Here is a 27389-nt window from a genome sequence, read left to right on the forward strand (position 1 = left end):
GCTAGGTTCAAGACTCACAGAAAATACAGATTCTTTTAGGTCTCAGGTTTGCCCTCAAGCCCGTGACAAAACTTCACAGATCTGCTTTTGCAACAGACAGCTGAAGGAATGGGATGAGATGAGGTGCAGGAGGCAGGGGTCAGTCTGCAGTGAGTGAAGTACCTTCTGTAGGTGCAGGCACCTTCACTTCAGCTGATTTTTACCAATTTCTGATGTTGATCACAGCCAAGCTTTAGTCACAGAAACTGAGAGAAAATGCATCTCGGTCTTAGCCTTAGGGCAGCCTGTTTTTAATGAGGGAACACCGCTCCTAACACCAAGGCCAGCACATCCCCTGCCACAGCGATGACAGACACTGCTTTCCTGAGCCTGCTGGATCACAGCCACATAAAACTTCCCACAGCCACCCCAGTTTCACCAGTGGTTGCCTTGAACAGGCCCACATCCTGGAGGAATTTGAGCAAAGAGTGCTCCCAAGTAGGGTCTTGCACATACCATGCACTTTATTTCAATCCAGTGCCCCAAGCCCTTTTTTCTGTGAGTGCTGCCCACACAGCCTGCGAGTTTATGCCAGGTTTTCCTGCATTTAGGCCAAGCACACGCACCCTGCCAGCTGCGGTACATGTTGCCTCTCCCAGCAAAGGGATAGCTGACTCCATTTCCTTGACTTCTTCCTGGCACTGACCCTGTTTATACGGCACATCGAGTGTAAGGCCAGGTAAGAGAGGATGAACAGCCTCTTCCCGTGGAAAACAGAGAGAGAAAGAACAAGTCTTTGCTACCTAAAGAGATGTGTTCATTCTCAGAGGCTTGAAAAAAGAGGGAGCAGGACCAGCCTGGGAGCTTGCGTGCTCAGAAGCAGTACAGGTAGGTGCCACAAACGTGAGCGCGCACATGGACAATCCTCCGTACAGAGACTTAGGGGCACCCGCTGCTGCTCCTGCAGCGCAAGAAAGAAAAAGCACGGCCCTACTTGAGGACAATCAGCACAGCCCTAACTCTTTGTGCTCTTCCCTGTGCTCAGCTTTCAACCCTGTGAACAGCGCACACAGCCCCAGTGTTTTGTCAAAGGGAGGGGAAAGCGAACACGTATTCCACTGGGATTTCATGGATTGTATTCATTTCCAGACCAAGCCTATTTAATTAGGGAGAGGAGGGAAAGGGACAGGGGAAGGGCAGGAAGAGGGAACACCACAGGTGATGGCAAAAGAGAATTTACAATAAAAGGAAGCTTGCTCCTTTAAGCAACGGCTACCAGGGTCAGCCACACTACACGACTATTCCAAGCCACAGCAGCAGGGGAGGAGTATTTTAAAATACGAATCAGCCACACACTGCCTTTGACAAACGGACTTGAAAGAAGAAACAAAGGGAGCACACCTCGCCCCTCCAACCCGGCAGCAGCAGAAGGGGGTCAAGCACTCCCCTGGCCTGGAGAAAGAGGGGGGGGCAGCAGCAGCAGCAGCATAGCCTCTCTCCTGCACAGTGCTGAAGGCTATCAGGCAGGAGTCACAGTCCAACAACACAAAATAAAATGCACAACTGGGTTGATACTGATGAGCGTGCTTCCAGGCCCTGTGTTAGTCTTGGCACACCCTTGCCAATGCGACCAAAGTGAAGAACTCTTCATTTCAATTCATGCAGAGCTCAGAACAGCGCTGACTTGTTCTAGCGTAAGCACCTGCCCTGCAGACCAGGGAGTCACGTCATGAGGAGTAGAAAAAAAAAAATTCAGCAGGATTTGTCCAAGTTTATGAAAGCAGAAGGAAGGACAGGCCTCCTACAGGGGCAACAAAAAAAAAAAAGGACAAGGACAGCACGTCTGTAGGGGCTCTGGGATCCTCTCCCACCACACAGCTCCGGTTCTTTGCTGACGACAGTCCTACGAGGAGAGAAGGGCACAGCAGCACGTCTGTTGTCTCTTACAGCTGGTGGAGGGTTTGTAAGAGCATGTGGCGAGCAAATGAACAGGAGTCAAGAGCACGGTTTGGTCTGTGGAAAGAGGGGAGAGAGAGAGAGAGATTTAAAATACTTAAGAACTGCTTTGTATCTGTTTGAATGAGCCAATAAACACTGGTTCAAATGCAGTGGGCTTGCATGCCCAAAGGCCTGTATCTTTTTCCCTTGTCATTTCTGAAACTACTCCCTCATTGCTGCACAGATCGCTGCTTCCCATTCAGAGCTTGCTGCGGAAAACTCTCTCTCCCGTTGCTGAGTCAGGAAGACAGCAACAAAGAATCAGAAGGTTTATTTCCAAGGGTACAAAAATCAGCAGCAGATCGCTGCTCTCTGCAGCCCAGTTCGGGTAGAAGGAAGCGGGTGGGGGCGAGAAGCTCCTTTCCCTCCCTTCTGGCAATGGGATTTCCCATCTAGACCCATGGTTTAGGGCCCCAAAACACATACGACAAACCTGCTCATACTGAAATCTTTTCTCACCAAGTCATCTGCTATCCATGACCCAATAGTGACTTTGGTCTTGGGGCTTTTTAAGCCTTTAAAGGAGGCAATGTAACCTCCTGCCCTCCCCACCCCCAAGGTCAAGTAACACCTGAGTGGCTTTACTGGGCCACCTTTCAGGGTGCCTTACAAACAGCCCACAGAACCTGCAGAGCGTCCTCTGAAAGGGCCTGGCACAGAGATTGCAATAGCGAGGTCCATCTCGCGCAGAATAACCTGCTCCTTGAAACTAGACGATGGAAATACACAGTCATAGCAGGGTTAACATGGGGCTAACTTTCCCTAACATTCCCATTACCTCCCAGTAATGTAGATTTCTGTTCCCACAGGCTAACCACTCTCTAAGCATCACTGAAACTTCTAACAGCCTGTACCCATCCATTAGGGAACTTTCTCCAAAGAATTTTAATCCAATGTTTTCCACTGTTCTGAGAACGGAAATCATTAATTTTACCTCTCTCCCACCCCACCACAGCAAAATAACCTTTAATAATTAATAGCAGTGAGGTCTACTCAATTTGGGAAAGAAGGGTGAGCTGAAATAAAAGTTGGAATACCTAGATAGGAGGCAAGAAGTTCACTTCTGGATTTACAGTACATGGGCAATAGATACAGAGGTTATTTGGTATAGGGCTCCACATCTGCTGCGGGTTAACAGAAGCACACCCTGGAGAAGAGTTAACCTCCCTTATTCCCCCAAGAGCCATTCAACACCCCCACACTGAACAGAGAGGACAATCACAACGCACAGTTTATCTTCAAAGTGGCTGGGTGAGGTATTTCAACCGTCATCTCTGGAAGAGCCAGCCCTGTTCGCAATGAGCGGGCTGATTCTGTCTAAGCAGCTCCCCGTTTTTGGAAATAGAGAACCTGGACGGCTGGTGTTGATCACAGTCAAGCTCCCTCAGCCTCCACCCCTAACACCAAGCCTTCTCTAACACTAAGAGCCTCCTTACTTGCTGTGGAGTTAAACTGCCTGCCACTTTGCTATGGACTGTTGAAAGAGAGCAGTACTATTGGATTGGATCACATCAAAGAGCAGCAAAACCAAAAAACCCAAAAAAACCCCACTACCACCTCCAGCAAGTCACAAGTGGGCAGGCAGAATTACAGAAATGCGCATGTGGATTCACAGCACCCTCTTGTGTCCAAAAAAAAGAAAATAAGGACTGGCAGCAGAGTAAGATGGATACTGCTGACAGTCCACATCCATAATTTTATTATTATTTTTGAATGGAGAACACTACCTACAACATCAGAAATTGTCACAAAAGGAGGGGAACGACTACTCCAGAAGCAAGCCCCTTGCAGTGAAAGGCAGCAGAGCTCTAGCAGCCCAAAGGAGCCAACTGCAATCCTAAAGGAAAAACCTAGAAAATATCACCAAAATGCACACCAGTTTGCTGCAAACGAAGGACTCATGGGTTTGGTGGAGCAGAATTAGATTTGTGGCAGAAACAGAGCCCAAATGAGCTCTGTGGATTACTAATTTAACCAGTTAGAGGTTTGATTTAAGGTTAGGGCATGATTTTGTTCTGACTGAATTCCATGGAAAGACAAGCAGTGGAAGTTAACTGAGAAGCTGTTTTAACTGGACTTTGTGGTTCTTAAACGGCTCTTGTTCTCTCCAGGCAACTGTAAAGGACTTAAAAGCTGCTGTTCTTGTTCCCTTAGGGAAAACATTAAGAAATAACTATACTTATAAAACACAAAGGTATATGCTTGTATGTAGTCTTGACTTCATTATGCTGCATGGGACGTAAGTTTCCCTATGATAATATCACACCTTGCAACAGAGGGGTCTGCAAATCAGGAAAAGCTTCAGCTCCAAGAATTTCATAGCACCAGGGACACTGCAGGCTTGGCATTAGCACCCTCACGTACCAAAGGCAGGCAGACAGGTCTGCCTTCTACTGTGAGAAGCTCTTGGCTCTCTCACAACTTTTACAGAACGTTTGAACAATCTCACACTTTCAGAAAGAGACTTTCCCCTCTTGTACTTGTAGTGAAATGCTGGCTATGGATTAAATGGAATGTTTGTTGACAAATTCATTAAGGCCAGAATTTTACTCTTATTTTGTCACATACAGCATCATGTACAGATGAAAAACATTTACTGGTATTTTGCAGGCCTGGAGCCTGGGAGAGGCCTACAGACACACACACAAGGAGAGGGGACAAGTGTCTTTTGTGAGAAAATTTGTTTAGAAGGACATGTCAAGCTGAGTTATGAGGCTACTCTAGGCACTGGAATCTGACATAAGCAATTAAGAGGGTCAAATGCACTGAACCAAAGTCCCCTTTTCTGTATTTCCAGCTTCAAGTGATTTAAATCCCCTGTTTGGAGGGCTGGGGCTGACAGACACTAAGTGGTACTTGTTTTGATCTAGCTGGGCCTGTGCATAACTAGTGCCTAATGAAGGAAGCCATTATTTTCTTCACCCTTTTATTTTAGGGCTGGTATTGGATCCTTACACTGTACAGGTCTATTCAATCAACAAGCAAGATCACAGGCTGCTATAGGAAACAGCAGAAATCCATTGAACCGTCTGGACAACTTCACATGGCAAGTCCTGATACTTCTTGCTTAAAGCCGTAATGACTGAGCTGGAGGTATACTTGTTCAGTTGGCAAAGCGTAGGGTCACTGGCTTGTAACTGCCTAATTCTTAGCCTGATCAAGCCAAAGAGAGGAGACAGGAGACAAACCGTTCCGCCGGAAGGACCCCTAGGGTTAGCATTCACACATGTCTAAACAAGGTATTTACATAGTTCTGTTTTCCAAAACTGACCTTAGCGTGGCTGATTGCTGGACACACACCACTGCTACACTCAGCTTTGACAGCTTCACCCCACCAACGCTTGGAAAAATTCTCCTCCCCTATCACAACTGGCCTCTTTCCAGTCCCAGTAGATCCAAGCAAAGACTGACTACCAATATTTGACTGCACCCCTATCGCCCATGTTTTGTATTGACCGCAAGTATTTGATGCCTCTGCCTTTCTTCAGCAGAAGATCCCAAGCTTCAGCATATTCACCACACCGGGAAAATCAGGCTCAAGCCTTGTGCTGGAACCTGTTAAAAAGCTGCTCTTGCCCATGGTCCGTGCTGAGCCAAAGAGCCACTGAGTTCCAAACGGATTTCAGACCTCTGCTGGTTTTGCTTAAAGTGACAATTTTGGACTGTTTCTCCCTTTGATTGCTGGAGTCCTTGCTCTCTTGAGTAAAGGACTATTTAGTGTGTTTTTTCCAAATCACACCAATGCTAAAGTTTATTTAATCATTGATTTAATCCAGGAGAGATACAGCTTCCACTGCTATTGCATTATCTATGCTTTAAGACATTAAAGGAACTAAAGCTGGTGGGGGCCTATACTAGAAGTAACAATAGCAAATAGAGGCAGGCAGTAGAAGCAGCTTCTTCAACGCTTATGCTCCAAATTTAGGTCTCAGAAAAATCACTAGCCTTGTTGCAGTCACAGTAAGAACAGTTTCATTTAGGAACAAATTCAGTCTTTGTGTTTTGCACTGTTTTGATCTGCTGGTGTTCAGTGTTACACAGTGTGACAATTCAGGTAGAGCTCTGCTGACCTTCATACTCAGGATGATTTGGAGGGCACAGTTAGATCCAGTGTACTCGTAGCTCACTCAAGCAGTGGCTAGAAACACAGCAGGTTTCCTTAAGTTCAAAATACCTCCTCTGTGACTGGCATCAGTCTCTGAAGCAGAGTCAGTCAGTTAGTTGCAAAGGCAGCTTTCCACTATTTCTTCTTTAGGATCAAGACTTTTTATTCTAAATCCTGCATTCTGGAGCAAGCAAGATAAAAGTAGAGGACTATCAAACTATTAATCCTTAATTTCAGAGCAGATTATTTAGTGGGCTTTAACAAACCAGCTTACATATAGCTAGTAACCCTCAGTTTCACTAGCTCCTGTGGAGAAGACTGCATGGGAAATACAATACTCACTTTGTGACAAATGCCGAGAGAACTGGGGCCAGGGATTTAGGGAAATAATCCTGCTGGACCATATGGTTCAAGGTCATAAGAATACCATAGAGGCTTGGGACGGCTTTGATCTTCTCTTCACTCTGAGAAAAGGACAAGAAGGAAGTCAGATATCAGACAATCACTATTTTATCTAATCTACCCTAGTTCACAGGGGCAATGAATTGAATGAAGTGCTGCTGTGCACCGTAGGAGAGAAAGCTGCTCACTAGATTAAGTGCAATGTTCCTCAAAATAAAAGGTAGCAAATGCCACAGCCTCCCAGCACCAGCACCTGAAATAAAGCAGAACATTCTAGCACTTAACCAACTAGAGCCTAGTCATCAACAGCAGCAACAATGGGGAAAAGGAAGTAATGAACCTGCAAGCAAAACAGCCCAATCTTCTCAGAGGCCTGGAGTCAAAGTGTTCTCCTAAGGAGTTTCACCCAACTTCAATTTGTAAAGAATTCAGTTGCCTTAATTACACAATTTTTTCTTGTATTATTCTGTAGCTCATTTTCATACCATCGCCAGTTCTTCAGCAGGCTTCCTCCAGAACTGGTAGTATTCCCAGAACTTGTGTCTCAATTATGTACAAGATAAAGCCATAGTCATCCCTACTGCTGTTCCCCTTCTTACGTGATGCATAAGTTATTCTTGCTCCTAATGTGATGCTAATCTACATGTCCCAACTCTTACATTGTTTTCATTTATTTCTCCACTGCCACCCCAACTAAAGCCCTTCATTCTGTAGGCATGATCTGGACCTGTGTTCCTACGTGTATGACCTTGTCTTTCATGGTGATAAGAATACCTGTTGCTCTCGTGCTTCCAGCTATGCGGGACAGAGAATGATGGAAGCTGCTCCCTCCCCACATATGCCTAATTCATCAACAGTCCTCTCTATCCCAGAGGACAAACAATCATCTGGCTGATCCTCAAGGTATTCATTATCAATGCCACTTCCTGGTCTGAAAGAGTTCTAGAACTTGTGCCTCATGCATATTTGCTATTTTCTGTATGGGATAAGAAGTAGGTGCTAGTCCCTGAAACAAGCATTCTGCAGAACAGAAACCCGTCTCTGGTTCTGTTGAACTATCTGAGAAGTGGAAAGCTCAGCATTGGTTCAATGTACACAACGAAAGGCTAAACTGATTTTTAGGAAATTAAGATGTATCCAAGCATGTCAACAGCTGTCTGTACCTGTATATTACCAGAAGGAAATCCATAAACCTAATTAAGAGCAGGCTGCTATAACATAGATTATGGCTATTCTGTGGTGCAGAATTGTCTTGGTCCAAGTTTCCATTCTCAACTTCTAGGTCCCGAGGCAGCAAGAAACATTCACCCTTGTAGCACAAGTAGGCAAAGGTGCTCCTTAAGTTTGCAGACATCACGTCTCCCCAGTCACCTCACTGAAAGTAAAGCTACAGGTATTCTAATGCAATTTGCAGGTTTCCTACCGACCCTCCATCCTTTCTCGCAAGAAAGTTTATTTCATGTAACCACATATTTGACTCTAGAATTTGGCAAAGACACTGCAAAGCATGAAGTTGAACGCTACTGATCTGGCATGAGTAGTTGGATATATGTTTTTGAACCATGCTACTAAGAGGTGCCCTAAAGGACAACATTAACTAATATTATTGTATAATAGACTCCTGGACATGGCTTTTTATAGACACCATAGTCCAGCAGCAGCACTATTTCCTTACCTGACCCTCCCAGCCTTTAGGGGATGACTGAGAAGGCAGAGCATATTAAGCAGAAGAGGTACAAAGAGCTGACACCTCCTTCATCCTAATGCAACCCTGCAATTTGCAATTTCTGCTGGACCTGCAGACTTCCATTGTCCCTGGGCATCAGGCATGCACAGGCACCCAGCTGCTTCCATGGCAACATAATTACCCAAAACCCAGCCCAGTCTAGTCTTCCAACAGCCTAAACATACCATAACTTAACTCTTTCCTGCTTCCTCACCTTAAGCAATCCCATGTGGATCAAGAGGCTTGTGATGAATGCATCTGAATTGAATGTGGCAGAAGCAAAGGCTTTTCTCATCAAGGCATCTAAAAGGAAATAAATGCATCATATTAAACAATACAGAAAGGGACACTGTTACAGATTTTAAGATCAAGATCGATCATACAAGACCTCAGGGAACATCAGCTGTCAAAGGAGTTTTGGGAGGTAATATCTGTTAAGATTCCAGTTGTCTCCACGGGGACTAGGTATAATCTCCAAAACACTGAGACACGTAAAACCCAGACCTTCGCACAGGTCCACTAAGACAGCAACTACAACAGACACTCATCATCAAGCTTTGGAAGCACAAGATACAGTAAGTTCAGAATGAATCTATACTATCACTCCACACAACAGCACGGCACGGCACAGCTTGGTACTTTGTTATCTGGGGTTTCCTGCTGTGAGGGACAAAACAGTCCAATGGCCTGGCCCACAGGGCCTTCCTCTGCATCTGGTGTCCTTGACACTGAAGCAGGTCACACCACGAAGTGAAGAAAGGCCCCAGTCACCTGTTGTTTCATGCACTGCTGTTTTCACTGGGGCTTCATCTTTGAAGACCGAGGATATCCTTAGGAGAGCTGTAACTACTTTCTCTACATCAGATGTATCTGTCTGAAAGACAAGGGAAAAAAAAGAAAAAGAAATCAGGAGCCATTCAGTTCACTGCTTACCAGCTACAGAAGATGGGTCTCTGCTAGGGCTGTGACAAGAATCACAGCCTTCAGCTGACTGCCATCACTTTTGCCTTGGCCATATCACAAGGCACGAACAACGTTGAAACAAAGTCACTTTATGTAGAAGCTCTGGGGCCAGTATAAGTTTAACTGCATCACCTGCTTCCATAAGGTTCCTTAGGATCACTGGGGAGAAGATACAAATCTGGGTCTCAAGAGTGGAAGTTATCATCTCTGGGGATTAAATGATTCTGAGAGAGAATCAAGCACAGAAGACCTGTGCTGCTTCTACCTGCTGAGCTATCAGCACAGAGCACTTTGGTCCTAGTCGCAGCAGCTTCTCTGGGGATGGGAAAGCAAGGAACGTGGCGACATCCACAGGAGGAGATGGCACTGGAGTTGAATCCTGAAACAGGCAGAATCCATCTCAGGTTTACTCTTGGAAGTAAATAAATTGGTTCAGCAGCAAAAGCTTATAGGACAGGTCAGGACACATGTACATCAGGTCAGGATTGGTACTATTTGAAAACTATTGGAGGCTGGAATGAGCCCAGAGTTGGAAGAGCCAGAATATGCGAGCATGGCTGCATGGCATTGCATGTACAAGGTTCCCACCACTTTCTGGACACGGGAAGACTTTTTCTACCTGTGTTTGTTACAAGCACTACTCAGCCCTTCCCCCCACGCATGTGTGCACACCCACGCTTTAATAAAACCCGTTTCCAAGTCATCCATTTTCTTTATTTCCTGCATGTTCTCTCCCTGACTGTTACTACACTGCCAGCCCGCGCAGGAGCGGGAACGCTTGCCAGCACGCCAAGTCCAGACTCACTCCAGATCTCGTTTCCTCCTTGACTCTCCCCCAGCTGAGGAAACAGGAACAGATCTGGAAGTAAGCTTACTTGTGAATCAATTATCTTCTTAGGAGTCAGTGACTCCTGTTCTCCTTGTCCTCTCTCCTTCAGCTGTTGCTGTTCTTCCTCCTCCTCTTCCTCCTCTTCCTCTTCATCCTCCTCCTCCTCTTCATCATCCTCCTCCTCCCCTTCATCATCGCTAAGATTTGAGAGTTACATATTACATTAATTAAACACTGGCAATGCCTGTATACTGGAACTCAAAACATTTTTTCAAGATTTTATGATTTTCATTATTTTATTCAAGAATGGAAGTGTTGATGAAAATTGTGAGAAGATTTCTGATTTAAGCTCTGGTACCCTGCCTACCTCAAAGATCCCAGCACAGCTGCCATATTGAAGCCTTCAAGGATCTCTTGGAGTTGCTCACATCCCTCTTCTCCCAGACAGTTACCTAGGTTGTTAGAAGAAAGGCAGTGGACTTAACAGATGAACACAAGTTTGCTCTTGAGGATTTAGCTGTATTCTTGTCCATCTCTTATTTCTGAAATTGAACAGTTATCAGTCATTTCTACACAACACCTTACAAGCAGCAATGCAGACTTCATTTGTCAGAATCAAACAGTTGTTAAACAAATTTCAGCAGCATGGCACAATGGTTGGAAAGAAACAAACCCCATAATTTTGCAGAGTGTCTTTGAGAGACTTCCTGCTAGTTCTACAAACAGCTCCTGTTCTCAGTGATTCTAAAACAAGAACACACAGCACAGTACCACTGAAATGCAGTGATTCAAGGTATGAACAGCAAAAGCCAACAGTGGTCAAAGTTCTCCCACTCTTCTGCAGAGACGCACACAGAGATTTTTTGTTTGCAAGTATGAAATATCAGAGATCACAACGAACAATTTTAAGAGTTTTACTGAAACAGGTATAGGTATCAGTTTAAACTTTCCACCTCATGAAATGTACAGAAACTGCTTAGCCTTAACCATTAACTGAGTTCATGGCTTAAGAAAACTTCCAGGATCTAGCTGCTTCCTATCCTGAGGTCATCCAAGTTCAGTTGCTCTCAGAGTGCCATTTTTAAAATGCTGACAATTGCAAGACATTCTTCCTAGTGACTTCTTGTTGGGACTACTTTGATCTAGCAAACTTACATACCATTGAGATCCAACTTCTCTAGCTCTGCCTTATCTTCAATAGCTTCAGCAACAGTCAAAGCAGCATCTCGTTTGATCTCACAGAAGGACAAATTCAGTTCCTAAGAAGCAGATTAACATTTGTTTGCAGAATTCGTATTAATATCTGTCATCCCCAAGTGCTCACAAGTGCGGTCTCTGAAAAGGCTCTTAGCAAAAAAAAAAAAAAGTATTTTTAATTGGAAATAAAACCTGACACATACTCCTGTTTCATATACCTAAAAAGGGTACTTGAAACATACTATTGTTAAGAGCAGCACTATTGAAGGTAACCACTCTCAAACAGACACAGAGACCAGACCATTCTGACTGCTCACCTAAAAGGCAGCAGACATTTCCGTCCTTAGCGATCAGCTGACTGGAGATCTTCACTTACTCAAGTGTCACAAAAGCGTTCCAGAATTCACACACCAGTAAAGTCTGACTGGATAAGGGTAGCTGCTGTACTAAATGGTCAGCACATTTGCTTTTGAACAGCACATTTGCTTTTGAACACTTTGGTTGCAAGTTAAGGCCTTCAAAAGACAAACCGTGAGTGCTACTACTTCTGAAACACAGCCAGCAGAGAAACAGTGTGGACAGACTAGTAAGAGTAAAGTTATTCAACAGCCAGGCACCATCCCCCACCATTCCACATTGTGCTCAATCAATCCTTTCCTGAGAAGAGGTTTAATATTAACAGCAAAAGGGAAGCAGTCCTTGAACAGAAGGAATCAGCTACAATTGCTTCACGCTACCCTCCCTTAACCACTTCTGCCCTAGAAAAAAGGATTTGACTTCTGGCTGTTCATCTCAATACCCCCACTAGAATCCTTACTTAAGTCTTCCTAGGAGATTCAGGCCTAAGTTCCAGTAGAACCAGCAGAAGCCTGAGCAAGGGATCTCACACCTCAAAGCAGCTACTTCTTTCTGTACCAGGTTCATACACGTAAATAATTATTAGCCCTAAGCTGAATTTGTCTTTAACTGTAAGCTTGCAAGATTAGAAATTACATGCACAACATCTGTCCCAGTGCAGTCATGATCTATAGCAGGTGTTTCTTGAGATCCCAGTCTATTTTCATTACTAACTGGACTTAGGCCTATCTAGAATGTTGTCAAATGCAAGCCCTGTGCAAATAGAGAAGGCTGTGGTATTGCTAAAAACCTAAAAATACTTGGACCTTTGATACACGTCCTAACAGAGAAGAAGCGTTAACTGTATGAACTCCGAAATGCTGAAGAGATTACAAGCTGTTCATGAAGAAGAAAGTCTCAGTCCTCGCTCATGACCCTCTGAGAGGTTCTAAAAATCATATACTTCCATTATCAGATTTCTTGAATAGCAGTTGCGGAGTTGACCCAACAGCTCCAAAAACATCAGGCAGAGTCTAAACAGATCACTGGTACACCTCCACATGGAATAGTCTCAGCTGGATGTGGTGATGCCACTGATCTACAATACAGCTTATTGCTTCTGAGTTGGGAGCACAAAGCCTGCCCTGAAGTGAATCCCACTTTAAAATAATCAGTCAGAGAACGGAGAGAAAAAAACCCAGAAAATAGGAAACTAGGCATTTTCAAAACTGAACAGCAAGATGACAATACCTTTAATTTATGAAGCCCTTCTTTAACAGCATCAGCAATAGCAACAGCGCCCTTCGAACGCACCAGGCAGTCTCCAAAGTTGATCACTTCAATCTGCCGAAGCGCCCTCAGAGTCTGCAAGACAGCACAAATTTGAAGGCACAGACATGCAAGTAAATCAATGCCCTATCACTCCTGGAAGGTCATCTTTCTCACCGCAGGTGACATGTGGCTCCACCACCCCGGAGGTGCTAATGCTAACTATATTTGAGGAGACTGGGAAGCAGAAGAGAAATCCAAAGCAACTGCTTAGAACAACTCACCTCTGCCATGGCCACAGCCCCTTTCTCTGTGAAGGTGTTGTCATTCAAGTTTATAACCTTAAGCAGTGGGTTTATAGCAAAGGCCTGGGCCAGTGCCGTGATGCCAGGATGGTTAATCCCGTTCTGTGGCATATGGACCTCTTCTAGAGTCCCAATAATCTAGGAAAGGATGCAGATGAAAAAAAGCTGTTAGGAGACACACTTCAACCCAAGAGCATAGCGCCCCACTCTTCAGGATTTGCTTAAAATTATTTTCCTCCAACCCAAAACTCCATTAGTTCTTCCACATAGAATTATTTACCAGCAATTACATACAAATCTAAGTGAAATTGCAGGCTCATGGCAAGTGTCAGATTAACACAAAGCCCTAATTCTAAGAGTCACAAGTAGCAGCCTTCTAGCTCTAGGTACCTTAACAGAAGAGTTCTTCACCTGTCATACAACAACACTGAAACAGACCAAGCAACATCACTGGATATCATATTTTTCTAACTAAGAGCTACATTTTGCCCTGACTGCAGAAGCAAATCCGTAAGAAAATTAGTATGAAGGCTGTTTATGGACTACACAGCATGTCACAAAACACAGTAATGAATCCCATTTTGGTAGTGCCATTCAGTCCCAACTCCTCATGAATCACTTTATTATGCACCTCTCAAGTATTTAAGAAGCTTTATTTTTGCCATCATTACCGATTAGTCAAAAATCACATCCAGACGGCTCTTTACAAAAAAAATAACCTATAACCTGCAATATCATTGTAAATATACCCGACAATATACATTATAATTCAGAAGTCACTTTCAGCAACAACGGAGAAAAAAGGGAATTAGGTGGCTCCAACAACAATGAATTCTCTTCCTCCAACAAAAGTGCTATTTGGTCAGTGACAGCTAGAGAAAGCTAAGCAGCATTTAGAGCCCTCACAGGATGATCCTAGTGAAAACACTAGGTTGTTTTTGCCAGATGACTGAACAAGTAGGCAAAACACCACCCAAGAGATCAGCTGGTACATCTACATCAGTGCCAGATAACCTCCATTAGCACAGAGGGAGGAGAAGGAACAGGACTACTATTAAATTACTCAGGAGACGACTGTTTCTCCCTCAGGTAACTACTTTACACAGCCACTAATTATGCGTTTGGAAACTTGGGTCACAGAAACATTCAGTCATCAATTCTAATTGCACTTGTTGAAGACTCCAGTTTCAGCAGCAAACAACATCATGACTTTAGTGAATCAACAACCAGCCCCTGCCTCCAAGCTGAGGCAGGCTCTGCGTGCATTATCTTTAACATTAACACTTAAGCACACCTTGCTCCAATTTGCTGTCGAGAAGTTCTGGCATAGTACTTACCCCAAAGGCTTCAGCCAGGGCAGTGGCCCCATCATTCTCCAGACGGTTTCTGCCAGCCACAAATATTTTCAAAGCAAGAGGCTTGCCCTGGGCACTTGATTTCCTGTGACACTCTTTCAGAGCAGCTGCCAGTATCTAAAGATAAAACAAGCAGTTTATACTGCCTCAGCATCTCATTCTGAAGGAATCCAAATGTGTTTTGAATATCCAGCTCTCAAGAAATACTTCGGTCACTGCTGAAACATACCTGCTTTTACAGTGGGGTATACAATAAAACTATCTGTAACTACAACATTTGTACACTACAGTCTTAGGCAAGAAATGATCGTTTTGCAACACTAGGACTCATTGACCCCATTAAGAACATTTGATTCTTAGACAGGCAAACATACAGGGTCTTAGTGATGACAGTTAGTCCCAGTTTTCTGCTTCATCCAACAGGCACCCATCTCTGCAGTGCTAGGCTTGGTAATACTGTTCTCTCAAATCCAAGGCTAATAGCTCTCTTGATGGGGAATCTAACATTTAAGATAGAACTGTTTTCCCATCCTGGAAAAACCAGGTGAGTTTTTCATACTTCAGAAATTTATCCATGAAAACATGCAGAGGGAAGGGATCTTGGCACTGGAGAAATGGGCCAACAAGAATCTCATTAAGTTTAAAAGGAAATGCGGAGCCCTGCAAATGGCAAGGAATAACTCCATGTACCAGCGTAAGCTGGAGGTCAACAGGGGGCAAAATAGCTTGTCAGGGAAGAACTTGGGGGTCCTAGTGGGTGAGAAGTTGGCTATGAGCTAGCAATAAGTGCTTGCAGCAAAGAAAGCCTACTGGGCTGCCTTGGGAAAAACACTGTCAGCGGGTCAAGGGAAGCGACCCTTCTCCTCTACTCAGCCCTGTGAAATGCATCTGAGTACTGTGCCCAGTTCCAGGCTCCTACATGGACATACTGGGGTGAGTCCAGCAAAGGGTCCCAAGGGTGATTAAGGAACTGGAGAATTTTACATACTGGGAGAGTGCTGAGAGCTGGGATTATTAAACCTGGAGAAGAGCAGGCTCTGGGGGGAGATCTCGTCCATGTGTAAGAGCAGCCAAAATAACAGGATGGAGGGAGGTGGTGTAAAGAAGGCAGAGCTAGACACAAACGCACACAAACCAATGAAGAGAAAACTCCCTTTAAACACAAAAAAAAACCTTTTTTACTTTAAGCGTTGTTAAACACAGAGACAGACTATCCAGAGAGCCTGTGAAGTCTCCATCCTTTAAGATATTCAAAACTTGACTAGACACAGCCCTGAGCAACCTGGTCTAGTTGCCTTGAGCAGGGGAGTTGCACCAGACGATTACTAAAGATCCCTCCCAAGCTCAACCATTCTGTGATTCTGTGTAGGGCAGTCTGAAGCCAAGTCCTGGCTCTGACTTCATTCCCAAAAAGGAAACAACTCTTACCTTGCCACCACCAATGCCCATGCCACAGTTATTGAGCTTGAGTTCCTGCAGGGTGTAGCATGCGGGGCTCTTCAGCAGCGCCTCAAAGCCACGCACACCGTCTGGCCCAAAGGCATTGTCACTCAGGTCCAGCTCCACCAGCTGGGCTCCAGCAGTGATGAGTGCATCCCCCAAAGAGATCTGTAAGGAAACAGATGGCAGTGGGTGGGAGGTAGGGAGTGGATTGACTTTTAGAGACAGCATCACTGCAGTGGCTAGGTATGACAGCAAAAAATTTCCACTTTGAAGACGTTCGTCAAAGCTGCACGGGGAAATAAAAACTTTACAGCTAAAGCCAGAGAAGAAGTTATACAAATTAAGCTACAGATAACCATAAGGTGGTTATCGAGAAATTAACCCATCCCTTTAGGTCAAATACACATTTTTCAAAGTGAGTTTCCCCCTCTCCGCTGCTAAAAGAAATACTGCTTTCATTCTGTCGAGTTTATCATGTTCTTGCTTCGCGGGACTCAAGGAGGCAGGGAGCTCTGTAATGCTCTTGGAAGAGACGACCATATGCTTTTACTTAGAAAGCTTAATTCCCATTCTATCGGATCACAAGGACGTTTTCCCCAGTGACAAGCTTCTTCACTAGCATGGACTTGCATTTGCCCTTTTATCAACTCTCCACCTCATACAGAAGGAGCAAAAAAGAATCAGTCGCCTATTCCGAGACACTTGCTGCTAACAGCATAGAGAAATATCAGCTCTGTGCTAAAAAACATAACTCCCACAAAAAGCATGACAGGTGAGAAAAGAAGTTATGTTAGTCAGAAGCCTCAGATCTAGTTTTTACTTACTAAAGCAGGAGGTATCTCAGACCTCAGTCTCCCTGTGAACATGTCACTCCAATGACACCTCTAAAATAAGAAACATACATAAAGAAATCATTAAAAATATTTAGGACGACAGAGCTGTACAGAGGTTTACACATACAAACTGCATTATATCACTGGGGACAGCTTAATACTGTCTGCCTTCCCTCCCCTTGGGCTTGTCATCTGATTGTACTAAAGAGCAACAAGAACTAACGCTAGAATTACTTCACTTGCAAGGACATAAAGCCACTGAAATGCACATTGTAAAAAACACTATACAAGAATTCTTGCTTGCATTCAAGCTGGAATTCTTTTCTGCTGAGAAAATTACCACAGGAAAAAGCAGCAGGAAACTGAAGGATACATTAACAATTCAGATTTTACTAAGGTATGGAGCTCAACAATCTGGACTTGCTTGAAAAGCCACACTTGGGTGATTAACGTGAATCGATGTTTCATCCTCCTCTCTGCAAAGGACAGTGCCTCTAGCAGCACAGCATCCTCCTAACACTAGGCTAGAGCATTAGTAGGGAAACACAGCTTGGACACAGAAAAACCTCCTGGTGCACTGCCTCCATTATTCCTTCCCTATTGACGCATTCTCTGAAGACTCATTCTTTAGAGGATCTGATCATTCTCCAGAAGATACGAGCCAGCTTTTCCATTAGAACTTAAGTTCTGTTGTCACAGTTCTTTGTTTCCAGATGCTTCCTCTGCAGAGAGGCTCTTCCTTGCACAGATTCCCAGTTTTAAGACTGGAAGGAAGCCTTCTGAACAGGAAGAGTTAGGACTGCAGAAAGCATTCCCACTGTCCCAAAGCTCTGCCATATTTTTGTATGGTTGCTCTTCCTACTGGAAGAACCACCAAGCAAGCTTTGGGGCCAACTCAAGGCAGGCTACTGCCGGAAAAGCCTAGACAGGCCTTCAGTATTTCTACATCACTTCTTCCCCTCCGCCACCACCCACTTGAGGATCTCACCTTGAGCTCCGATTTCTTCTCCAAGGCTTTGGCAATGACCTTTGCTGCCTCCACACCCACCGTGTTGCCTTCCAGGCGCAATGCTTCCAGGCCATCAAATTCCTCAATTTGCTTGATCACTTCTTCGGCTGCAAAAAAGCAGAGAGTCTTGTTGACCTTTTAACTATCACCTTAGGTACCACAGTAACACTCTGATGCACCAATACTTGCTCAGCTCTACCCTTAGCAAAAAACCAGCTGAGCAATGTTATCTGAAAGAATCCTGAAACAGCAATGGAGAACAGAGCTAAAACGGCAGGTCACTAAAGAGAACATCCTCCATTCCCCACTCTGCCTTTTCATAATTTATTTCTAGTTCTATACTCTGATAGCCATTCTCCTGTTTGCAAGAGTTAAGTTTCCTTACTTACTCCTAAGTAAGACTCCTCTGGCAATTCAGCACATAGTTTAGGAGCTAGAGTGCTTGTGCCTACAAAGATGCAAGGACTAAGCTCACAGTTGCTAGATGGGCTAGATGGCCTTCAACGGTCCCTTCCAACCCCAGTTACCCTATGATTCTATGATACTAAAACAGCACGTAAAAAAAGTGTTACCTTTGGAATCAGTAAAAAAAGCTACGCACTATAGGAAATAACCTCTCTGAAGAACATGCTGGTTCTTGGTGTGGCAGAAATGGTGATCTAAGAATACATACATATTCTCCAGATATTTACTATGTTAGCAGCTACTGCCAGACATTTTTAGTTGGGATACACACATAAACCAGCAAGAGAGAGATTCCAGGGGGAGGGGAGTCTAAGAAATTGATCAGAATTTGGGAAAGAACTGGACTATTGCAGCAGACTAACATAACAGCCCATTCCTCCGCGCAGCTCTTTGAAGCATCTACTTGTTCCAAGTGCTGTCATGCACTTGCTTACTCTTTTTAAAACGAGCACTGACTTCTAACGCGCCGTGACTGTCAAAAGCGCTGGGAGAGAACAGCGTGAAAACAAGAATCACACACCAGAGTGCCAAAGCCCAATTCTGCCAGCTGTAGCACTGCCAGTGTAGCAGGTCAAAGCAGTGTACGCAAGGAGGGAAGGAAACGTCTCTGTCGGAGGCAGCTGTAGCTGAAAGACCCTTCCATGCAGCTAAGACAACTTGGCCATGCAGCATTAGCAGGAGGTTTTCCACAAGAGTTTAGAATTTCAGGGAGACACTTCCCAAACACAAGGGTATTTTCTCTTACCATCTTCCGCTGTGTTGAGTTTAAGGCTCTGGCCTTTGAAGCTCAACTGCCCGCCACCCACTTTGGTTTTGGCAAGTGACTCCGCAAGCTTAGTGATGTCTTCTGATGCCATTTTCTCGCTCTTCCAAATGTTAAGAGCTGTCAATTAAAAGACGACGTCAACATAAAAAAAAAGGCAAACTACAATACATACTCTGTATGGATAATCATATTCATCTTGTTCCCGAGATATCTAATCAAGTTTTCAGCGTCATTAGTGCTTTCCCCACAGCTCGCTCACGACAGCTAAGCTAGATTGATACTCCAAAGCCAGCCAGTCAGATGGTGCCGATTCCTCCAATCCTGACGAGACTTGGGTTTTGATGGAGTTGTTACACTTTGTAAACAACCAGTAGCTAAAACTATGGGCTAGGGCCACATTAAGAAATTACTCACTGTGCAACACTTCTACAATTAAAAGGTAACATCCCTCTCTCCTCAAACCCCATCCTTTAGTTACACACACTGTGCATTTCCCCTGCCTGTCCTCCAAAGCAAGCTAGAACGAACACAACTGTTTTCCCTTTCCAGTGATATCCCCAGTAGTGCCCTCGTCAGCACAGTTCTAGAACCACCCAGTGGCTGTGTTGCCTACAAAACCCTCCCTCAGGTTTGTGGGTTCTCTTTCCTTTTGGATGTCCCACATAGATTCATCACACATGTTAAACAGGATGATGGATTACACTGACGACGGATTAGCAAACGTTTTGCCTTGAGACACAAGTCTGAAGCTACCCATACCCAGCAGCATCTGCATACCATTATTTAACGAATATCAAGCCCCACGTGAAGTAAGTGGTCTCCATTCATTCAAAAGGATAAACGGAGCAAGTCTCTTATCCCAGCAGAGGTGCTGGGATAAAAGACTACACACAACTAGTGCTTAGAAGCAACATACTTATAAAACAGACTTCTGGTGTCAGCAGGGATGAAGGTTCATTCCTACAACAGAAAACTGGCTCCCTTCCGTTCTCGTCCGGCCCTGCACTCTTGCAGCTCTTTGAGCTCAACGGTGCTGGTACTAAAACACCCCTCAAACAAAAGCTATACATCCATCCATTCCTGCCAGTACCTAGCTGTGAAGTATTCACCTTCAGCTTCCTCAGAGTACAGTTTCTCTTCAGCTTTCTTTAACTTTACTATTGCTTTTGGACACAGCTGGGGGGGGGGGGGGGGGGGGGAGAATAAAAAGACATCCCCAAGGTTGGTCAACATCACTTTCCTAGGATGACCGTCCTCTCAGGTAGATGCTGCCCATAGAAAGATGCTCACATAACTTACTTATGGGGACACTTAGGTGTCCACCCCTATCAGGCCAGACACCAGACTGACGGACATTCCCAACCTCTGCCAATCCAACACCAATAAGGAGGAAAGAGAGGACATCCTTCAACTCGTGAAGGCTTTACTAGACAGGAACAAAAGTCAGGAACCAAAGAAGTCAGCCTGCTCACCTAGTTCAATTCGTAACTTTGCTTCTAAATCCCTCATCACCCTACTGTAAATAGAGTTCTGTTCTGCTGTGACACTCTTCTATACTCCACAGGTTTACGTACTCCCTTTGCTTCTCTTTGCCTTAAATCCCCTTCCACTTTACTTTTTGACAAGCTACTTCCTAATTTCAACATACAAATTCATCATCACATCCCGAAGCACGTTTTATTGCAAACTCGTCAGCCACGCCCAATTGTCAACCTACCAGAGGTCTCTTCACTGCTAGTTCTCCTGCGAGGAAAGCTTTAAAAAAAAAAAAATTACAAAATAAAGAATTAGTACGTTTGGCAAATAAAACCAAGATCCGGAAATGCCCGATGAGAGGTTTCCTGGTTACTTAAAGGCTGCCTGAAGCTGTATGCTCTCCAATAGCCAAAAAAAAAGTTAGTTCAGCCGAAAATTACACCGCTTTGTTTCCACTAAGAGACAACACGCCGGCTACCAGCTCTGCTGTCCTTGAGGAGGAGCCTGCTCTGCTCTCCCGGCAACGGAGGGCCCGGCTCCCAGGAGCGTGGGGTGACAGCCCCAGGCCACCCGCCAGCCAGCCCCCGGTGGCGGCTGCGGGTTCCTCTCTTCCCCCGAGGAAGCTGCCGAGCGCCGGCCACGCCGTGACCCCCGCCACACATAACGGGCCCCGCCGCCCCGGGGGACGGCGCCGAAGCGCCCCTTCCCGCCGCAAACGGGGACGTGAATGGCGCTCCCGGCGCCGGGCACGCGTGACCCGCATCCACGAGGGGTTACCGGTGCCTCCGAGCGCCGGGAGGCGTTCCCTTGCCCCCTCCCCTCCACCGGGGCGGCGGCGGGGGGGTGGGGACCGGTGTGCATGTTAGTCCGCGGGATCGCCTCACCTCACGCACCACCCCCCCGTCCCCCGGCCACCACGGCGGCGGCTGCCGCCTCGCCCCGCCTCTCCCTCTCCTCACCTCCGCGCTGCGGGGGATCCGGCGCCGGCGCCGCCGCTCGCCGCTGCCTGACCGGGGGAACCGATCGAGTGGCGCCGGCCCAAAGCCCTCACGCTGCCGCCGCCGCCGGGGACGATGGGGGAGGGGTGGGTGCGGGAGGCGGAGGATTTGAAAGCCGGCAGTTTTGCTCTCCCCTGCGGGATTGGCTGCGCGGCGTGACGTCACAGAGGCGGCTCCCCTCCGCCCCACGCCGGCTGCTGACGGCCGGCGTGCCGCAGCCGGCCGGCCCGGACGCGGGTGGGCGGGGCTACGGGACCCGCGCAGCGGCGCCGGCCGCGGGGCACGTCGGGATGTGTAGTCCTGCGGGCAGGGAGTACCCGGCGTGCCTCGCGCGGCGTCACCCTGCGGGGGGCGGCCCGGGCCTGGGCCTGGGCCTTGGCCTTCTCCTTCTCCCGGTGCGAGCGGGGCCGTGTGAGGCAGGCCCTTGCCCCTGCCCTCGGCCACCTCCGCTCCTGCCTCTGCAGAGGGCGGGCTCCCAGTCGCGGCCGCCGTTCATCCGGTCTGGGAGGGCTGAGTGGGTCTGCGGTGCGCACCGGAGCCCCTTTCACAGCAGGCGTTCAGGGAAGATGTTGCCGGAGGAGCTCTGAGTTGCTCTGCACGCCTCCCACGTACCCACAGATGGGACACGGGTGCCTTTTTCTGTGAGCCCTGGTTTAGATAATGTCTCTGGCAGATCTCATCTGCGTACTTTGTTGTTACTGTCAGACCTTTCTACTAAGGAAAGCGTTTCATCCAGGAGTGCACAGCCGTTCCTACTTAAGGATGCGAAAAGCATCGGTCTGCTTGACAGCTTCATGTGTACATGGTGTGTGACATTTTCTTCTTGAGTATAGAAATAAAAGTACATCTGATGGGACAAGGTCACCTGTGCATAAACTCTCTTGCTCCTGCAGTGTGTTTGCACAGGCCCCCTTAACCCAACCCCTTCTTACCGAGTGGCAACCTACAGGCGCTGACGTAGGTACCGTTTCAAGTGACAGCTGCAGAGACCTGGTGAGATCAGTATTGAGGTGGGTAACAGGATGGATTTATTCTGACGTTTGGTCCCAAAACATCCTAAGAGGCATTTTTTCATTCTCTCACAATTCCCTCAACTGTGGTTTTAAGAAACAGTATCAAATGCTTATGGAGCCAAGAAAAGACTGTCAGTAATTGGCAATGCTGGGTGACCTGGGAGACTGCGTTGAGGCTGAAGGCCATGGTAGACCTTCTTCACTCTGAGGGAATACAGAAAGCAATTGAGTTTCTTTATGGAGCATGACAGCTGAAGGAATAAAAGCCATAAACTGGTACAGCAACCAGATGGAAACCTTGAGCAAAATTTAACTCATAAATAAGAGGAGTTTCTCTTGCAACTGAAGAAAATTAAGAAGCTGAGGCACTGACTAGATTACAGTTGTACGTGAGAATCATAAAGCTGCCAGAAAACATAGAGCAGATGAGGGAATAAATTAGTGTGATCTCGAGAAGGAGCTTGAACTTGGAAAATGTAAGCAAGGAATTTGGCACTTGATATTAGTTCCCCACAATCTTTAGCAATAAACAGGATCATACCAAATGCATCCCATTCCCTTCTCTGTTGTTCTCCCAAGTATTGGCTAATTACCTGGGCCAGAGGGGCAAGAATTGTAGCAAAATTTTACAGTTGAATAAGCTGCTCTAAAGGCCAATAAAATGTTCTTAGCCTTCTCCTATGTGTAGACCCTCCCAGGATTGGTTTAAAAACCAGTCATGCAGATCATGTAGGAAAATAAAATAACAGTTATTCATTAATAACAGGTGTGCTGAGCATAGGGAAATAAGATTAGAATTAGGATTGTTTGAATTTTACTTATTGCTTAAGTCTTAAATGACTTTGTGCCTTATAAGTACTTGATGTAAGAAGTTCTCAGAATTGTTAACCATACAGGACTAGTAGAAAAGATAATTTTGTAGATGATGACCCGGAGATGACCCGAAACTGAAAACGAGAATTGGAACCAAAAAAGGCAAACCCAGCTGAATAAGGGGATTGTGAGCAGACTTAATAAGTGATAAATATGAAAAACTAAAAGGTGGAGTGAAGATTTATAAAGACTTTGGACCCTGTGTATTGATAAATAAAAGGTATAAAACCTGCAAGGACTTGGAATTCAGTTGCCACACATTTGGGGTGTTGGCCCAACTCTGAGTTGTTCATAAAGCAAACTTAGAGATACCCACATCTGTGTCAAGTGATTTATCTCCTTGAACAAGAATAAAGTCTTTTAACTATGGATGCAGCTATATTGGGATGAAGGTGCACTATGCCGTTGTAGCATAGATCCATAGATTCATTCTCCCTAAAAGGAGAGCTTTACAAATCAAAGTAATTTTTACAACACTGTAACTAGGTCGTAGCCAGGATCGGCGGCATTTTCACTCTGCTGACCGCCTGCACACCAGACCTCAATAACCATGCTTGCAAATTGTGAAAATCTTCGTATTAACCACTAAGGAAAGATGTTATGTCATGAGGGGAGCGATACGTGCTGGATCATGACCTTGCAGGACACCTCTCGGTCTTACAAGCAAAAGAAATGGGGCTGGAGGGAAAGATAACATGATATTCAATTGGGAAATGCAGTCCTGAAAATGAATGTTCTTGAATTAAAAAATAGTGCTTATTCCAGTATAACTCTTGGTTTTGTTCCTCTTTCTCCTCAGCTCCTCCTAAGCCGCCTTCTTCTCATCCAGCTGTGATGTCTTGCCTTTCAGAGGTGCTGCGGGGTTGGAGGTGTCCTGGGCTCTGTGACTCATTCAATGCTTAATAGCCTCGTGACGTTGCCCTCCCATCGTGATCTGGCACGTCAGGTCTCCCCATGTTTACTTTCTCCCACCAGGCCTGCTCCACCTTTCTTCTGCCCGAAGCCACCCCTCGACAGGGATTGTCATTTAATGTACATTTTGCCCAGCAGCTTCTACTGCAGAGGCCTGGCTTGATTAGACTCTACTCATTGTCATGGTGTCATTGCCTAAAAATAAGAGGTAACAAATCTCCAAAGACGTGATAAAAATAAACATTGTGTTATCCATGAATAACAACAATCTTGATCATAATGAATATCTAAAAAAAAAAGTGCATTGTGATTAAATATTGTGAAGAGCGTAAGACAGTGTTCTCCAGTGTCATATGGTACATTATACAACTCAGCCTATATTTCATAAATTATCAGTTTATTGTGTTGACAGAGCTGCCAGAAGCCAATCCTACTCAAAGTCTTTCCTTTTCTGATCAACATATTTTAAATATTAAACAAGTTTAGTACACGTCTGATGATACCTTCTACCTGCCTCTATATCTTGCCAGAGTTGCTTGGCTGTGAAGGACCAAGTGACACTCTTTTGGGTCACTGGAAATAGAGAAGCGAGACACGGACGGGTAAACGTGTCACTGGTTACATTGGAAAAGAGGTGACAATTTACACCAGTGTCCATCTGGAAATGATGATCTGACAGTAGACAGAAACCTTTAGGGAGGGGAAAACCTATCCTGCTGGAGAGGCTGGACTGGGAGCCAAGCATAAAGCTCATTTCAGAGGGTTCTTTGAAGTTAATGGCAGTGCTGCTGAGCAGGGGTGGGTGAACCCCCAGTCCAAGGCGGTCTGTGTGTCTCTGTCTTCACAACCGTTTCCCACAATAGAGTAACGTGTGCCGCTGGGCCCCGGCTTCCCACCAGCAACTCCGTTCCTGGGTCTCTGCAGGCATGGGCTGCCGTGGAGATTCAGTCCACTTTCTGGAAATATTGAGGGATTTGGGATGAAAACAAGCCAAAAATCTGATTCCAAAAAAGTGCCTAAACTCATACTTATAGATATAAATATCTATGCATGTGCATGTAAATTATAAATAATGCATGTATATTGTTTAACACTCAATTGTACATAATACAATAATAACTTCTTGTATATACACACACTGCATATTCCTTTCCACCCAAGGATTTATGTTTTCAGAAGATCTTATTTACAGGGAATCGCCTCAGCAGTGCGGCGTGGAATAAGTAAGGTCTGGCTGGAGTAGAGAATTGCTCTGCCATAAGCAATGGCTCTGGCCCCCTTCCAGCAAACATATATGGGTGGTCAAAAGGGTCACTGCTTCACGTGTGTGATAATCCCGGCGGGGGGTGGGGGGGGGTGTCTCGTAATTCAGTCCTTGCTGTGCTCCGCATGCATGTAACCACTCTGCAGAGGCAGCTTTCCTTTCTTTTGGGGTGTATTTTGTGTATTAGGAAAGACAACCAGGAAGAAGAAAAATGTTGCATTAAAATAAGAACGGAGCTTTGACTGCTTCAGCGCTTTCGGTTTTTGTGGTTTTGTTTTTTTTTATTATTTTTTTTTTAATTTAAGCCTAATTCACCTTAAAGAATCTCAAAACCAACCACAAGGGAAAGATCTGTGAATTTTTGTAATGGAAAGCGGTAGCCTCTAGGGCCCAGAGGATATGCAGGGAGGCATTTTCTCTTGGTGGTGCAGCTGAGAGCCAGCGAGCGAGCGAGACCTGGAAATGAAAGTAAAGAGATCAGGAGGCACATGGAGGGAGCTGCAGGGGCAGCCGATCCAGAAGCAGAATGCTGCCTTCTATAATTAAATAGCACTTACTATTATTATTACTTCTAGTAATAATACATTAATAATATCTCTAGTAATACAATACCATTTATCAAGGAAAGTTTATGCATAGTGTGGGGGGGAAAACCCAAGGAGAGGTGAGTCCTTTATTATTATTTGGGGGGGATATTATTTTTGTCTTAAACCAATTCTGTATGTGTATGTGTTTGTGTATGTAGAAAGGGGTGGACTTGAGAAACAAGAAAATCTGGATGTCGCTTCATTAGAAAGTAAAGGTTTCAGATAGTAGCTGCATGGATGAAACGTTGTGTAATTGCAAATTTTTTAAAAAAAAAAAAGTGCTGAAAAATAATATGGGCGCGATTTTGAAGCTAACCCCCTCTTCCGCCAAAAATGTGGGGTTTGCAAAAAAATAATTGTCAGAGATCCTAATCCCACCCCCTAGAAAAAATGTGGTAGTAGTCTAAAAGTGGATAGCTAGGGAAAAAGCCCCTGGGTTTATATGAAAAACTTAGTATTAATTGCATTTGTGCCTGTTTGTGGTTTGTAGGTTTGAGAGCTGTGTTCAGGTCTGCATTTAGGTTGCAGTTTCCCCCTCTTGTTTGGTATAAACCCCATGAAGCAGCAGAGAAGCCCTTGTGGAATAGCTTTTCAAATGCACCTTCCGTAGGGGCTTGTAAAGTTTTATCAAATAAGAAGGTTGTGGGATTTTTTCTCTGTCTCCCCCCCCCCCCCCCCAAATTCTTTAATGCTTTAGTTTCCGGGTGGCAGGGGAGGTTATGTTTGTTTTTTTTTTTTATCTTAAAGCCGCCTCCCAGACTCCTGGAGATGTGTGATTTTTATTTAAGATGGGGGGTGGGGAAGAAGGAAGAGTATGTTTTGGTTTGTTTTCCTTTTCCTGGGGAAGCCTGGATATCTCCTGCCGCGGGAGACCCCTCCCAGCAGGACCAGGGTGCGCGGCAATGCCGGGGTGCCGGCGCCCGGCCGAGCCGCGGGGGGTGCTGGAGGCGCCGCCGGCCCCTCTCGGCCCTGGCCGGCCGAGGTGGTGCTTTTGTCCGCGGCGGCCGCTAGGCAAGGCCGGGGATCGGCGGCCTAGTGCTGGGGGTGGGGGGAGGAGACGAGCGGGGGCTCCCGCGCCACCCGTGTGGGAACCAGCCCCGGGATTTAATTTTTAAAACGACGCAGGGAAGGGCGAGCACGAAACCAAGAACCAGCGGCCGAGGGACGGGCGGAGTTACCCCACCGCCCGCTCCTCACTGCGGTGCCCCTCGGGCAGGGCCCGGCGGGCTAGGGTAGGAGGAAGGGTGACCTGCAGTACATAGGGGTGTTACGTTTGGGGAACAAGG

At 45.7% G+C, this 27389-nt stretch overlaps 2 protein-coding genes across 3 annotated transcripts in view; one reads left to right on the forward strand and one right to left on the reverse strand.

The window, feature by feature from the left end:
* Positions 1–1098: 1098 nt before the first annotated feature.
* On the reverse strand, positions 1099–20731 carry RANGAP1 (Ran GTPase activating protein 1). 2 transcript variants are annotated; one of them, XM_086469481.1, is made up of 16 exons: positions 20698–20731; positions 18960–19097; positions 17729–17856; positions 16732–16791; positions 15893–16072; positions 14447–14581; positions 13089–13247; positions 12787–12900; positions 11162–11261; positions 10370–10454; positions 10049–10199; positions 9439–9552; positions 8982–9084; positions 8425–8513; positions 6425–6546; positions 1099–1992 (listed from the first exon to the last, which is right to left on the reverse strand). In XM_086469481.1, the coding sequence occupies exons 2-16, from the start codon at positions 19069–19071 to the stop codon at positions 1923–1925; spliced, it is 1722 nt and encodes a 573-aa protein (XP_086325607.1). In that variant the 5' UTR covers positions 19072–19097; positions 20698–20731; the 3' UTR covers positions 1099–1922. The 2 variants fall into 2 exon arrangements, with proteins under 2 accessions (XP_086325607.1, XP_086325602.1); XM_086469476.1 differs by lacking the exon at positions 1099–1992 and adding an exon at positions 6230–6263 and having other exon boundaries at positions 20698–20711.
* Positions 20732–26141: 5410 nt separating this feature from the next.
* The window catches only part of ZC3H7B (zinc finger CCCH-type containing 7B), a 48028-nt gene continuing 46780 nt past the window's right edge, over positions 26142–27389 (forward strand). Inside the window, exon 1 of the mRNA XM_086469489.1 lies at positions 26142–26180. The gene's annotated coding sequence lies outside the window, so the exon portion shown is untranslated. The remainder of the gene's footprint in view (positions 26181–27389) is intronic.

This window comes from Leptosomus discolor, chromosome 1, assembly GCF_034619465.1.
Source record: "Leptosomus discolor isolate bLepDis1 chromosome 1, bLepDis1.hap2, whole genome shotgun sequence".
Classification (NCBI taxonomy): domain Eukaryota; kingdom Metazoa; phylum Chordata; class Aves; order Leptosomiformes; family Leptosomidae; genus Leptosomus; species Leptosomus discolor.

Bases quoted from the DNA above. Each gene is read 5' to 3' on its own strand.
- RANGAP1 (XM_086469481.1), bottom strand. From the start codon at position 19,071: ATGGCATCAGAAGACATCACTAAGCTTGCGGAGTCACTTGCCAAAACC. The intron at 16,792-17,728 runs GTGAGATCCTCA...TTCTTATTTTAG, and splicing joins AGAAGAAATCGGAGCTCAAG to AGGTGTCATTGGAGTGACAT. The intron at 10,455-11,161 runs GTATGTAAGTTT...CTAACAACCTAG, and splicing joins AGAGAAGTTGGATCTCAATG to GTAACTGTCTGGGAGAAGAG.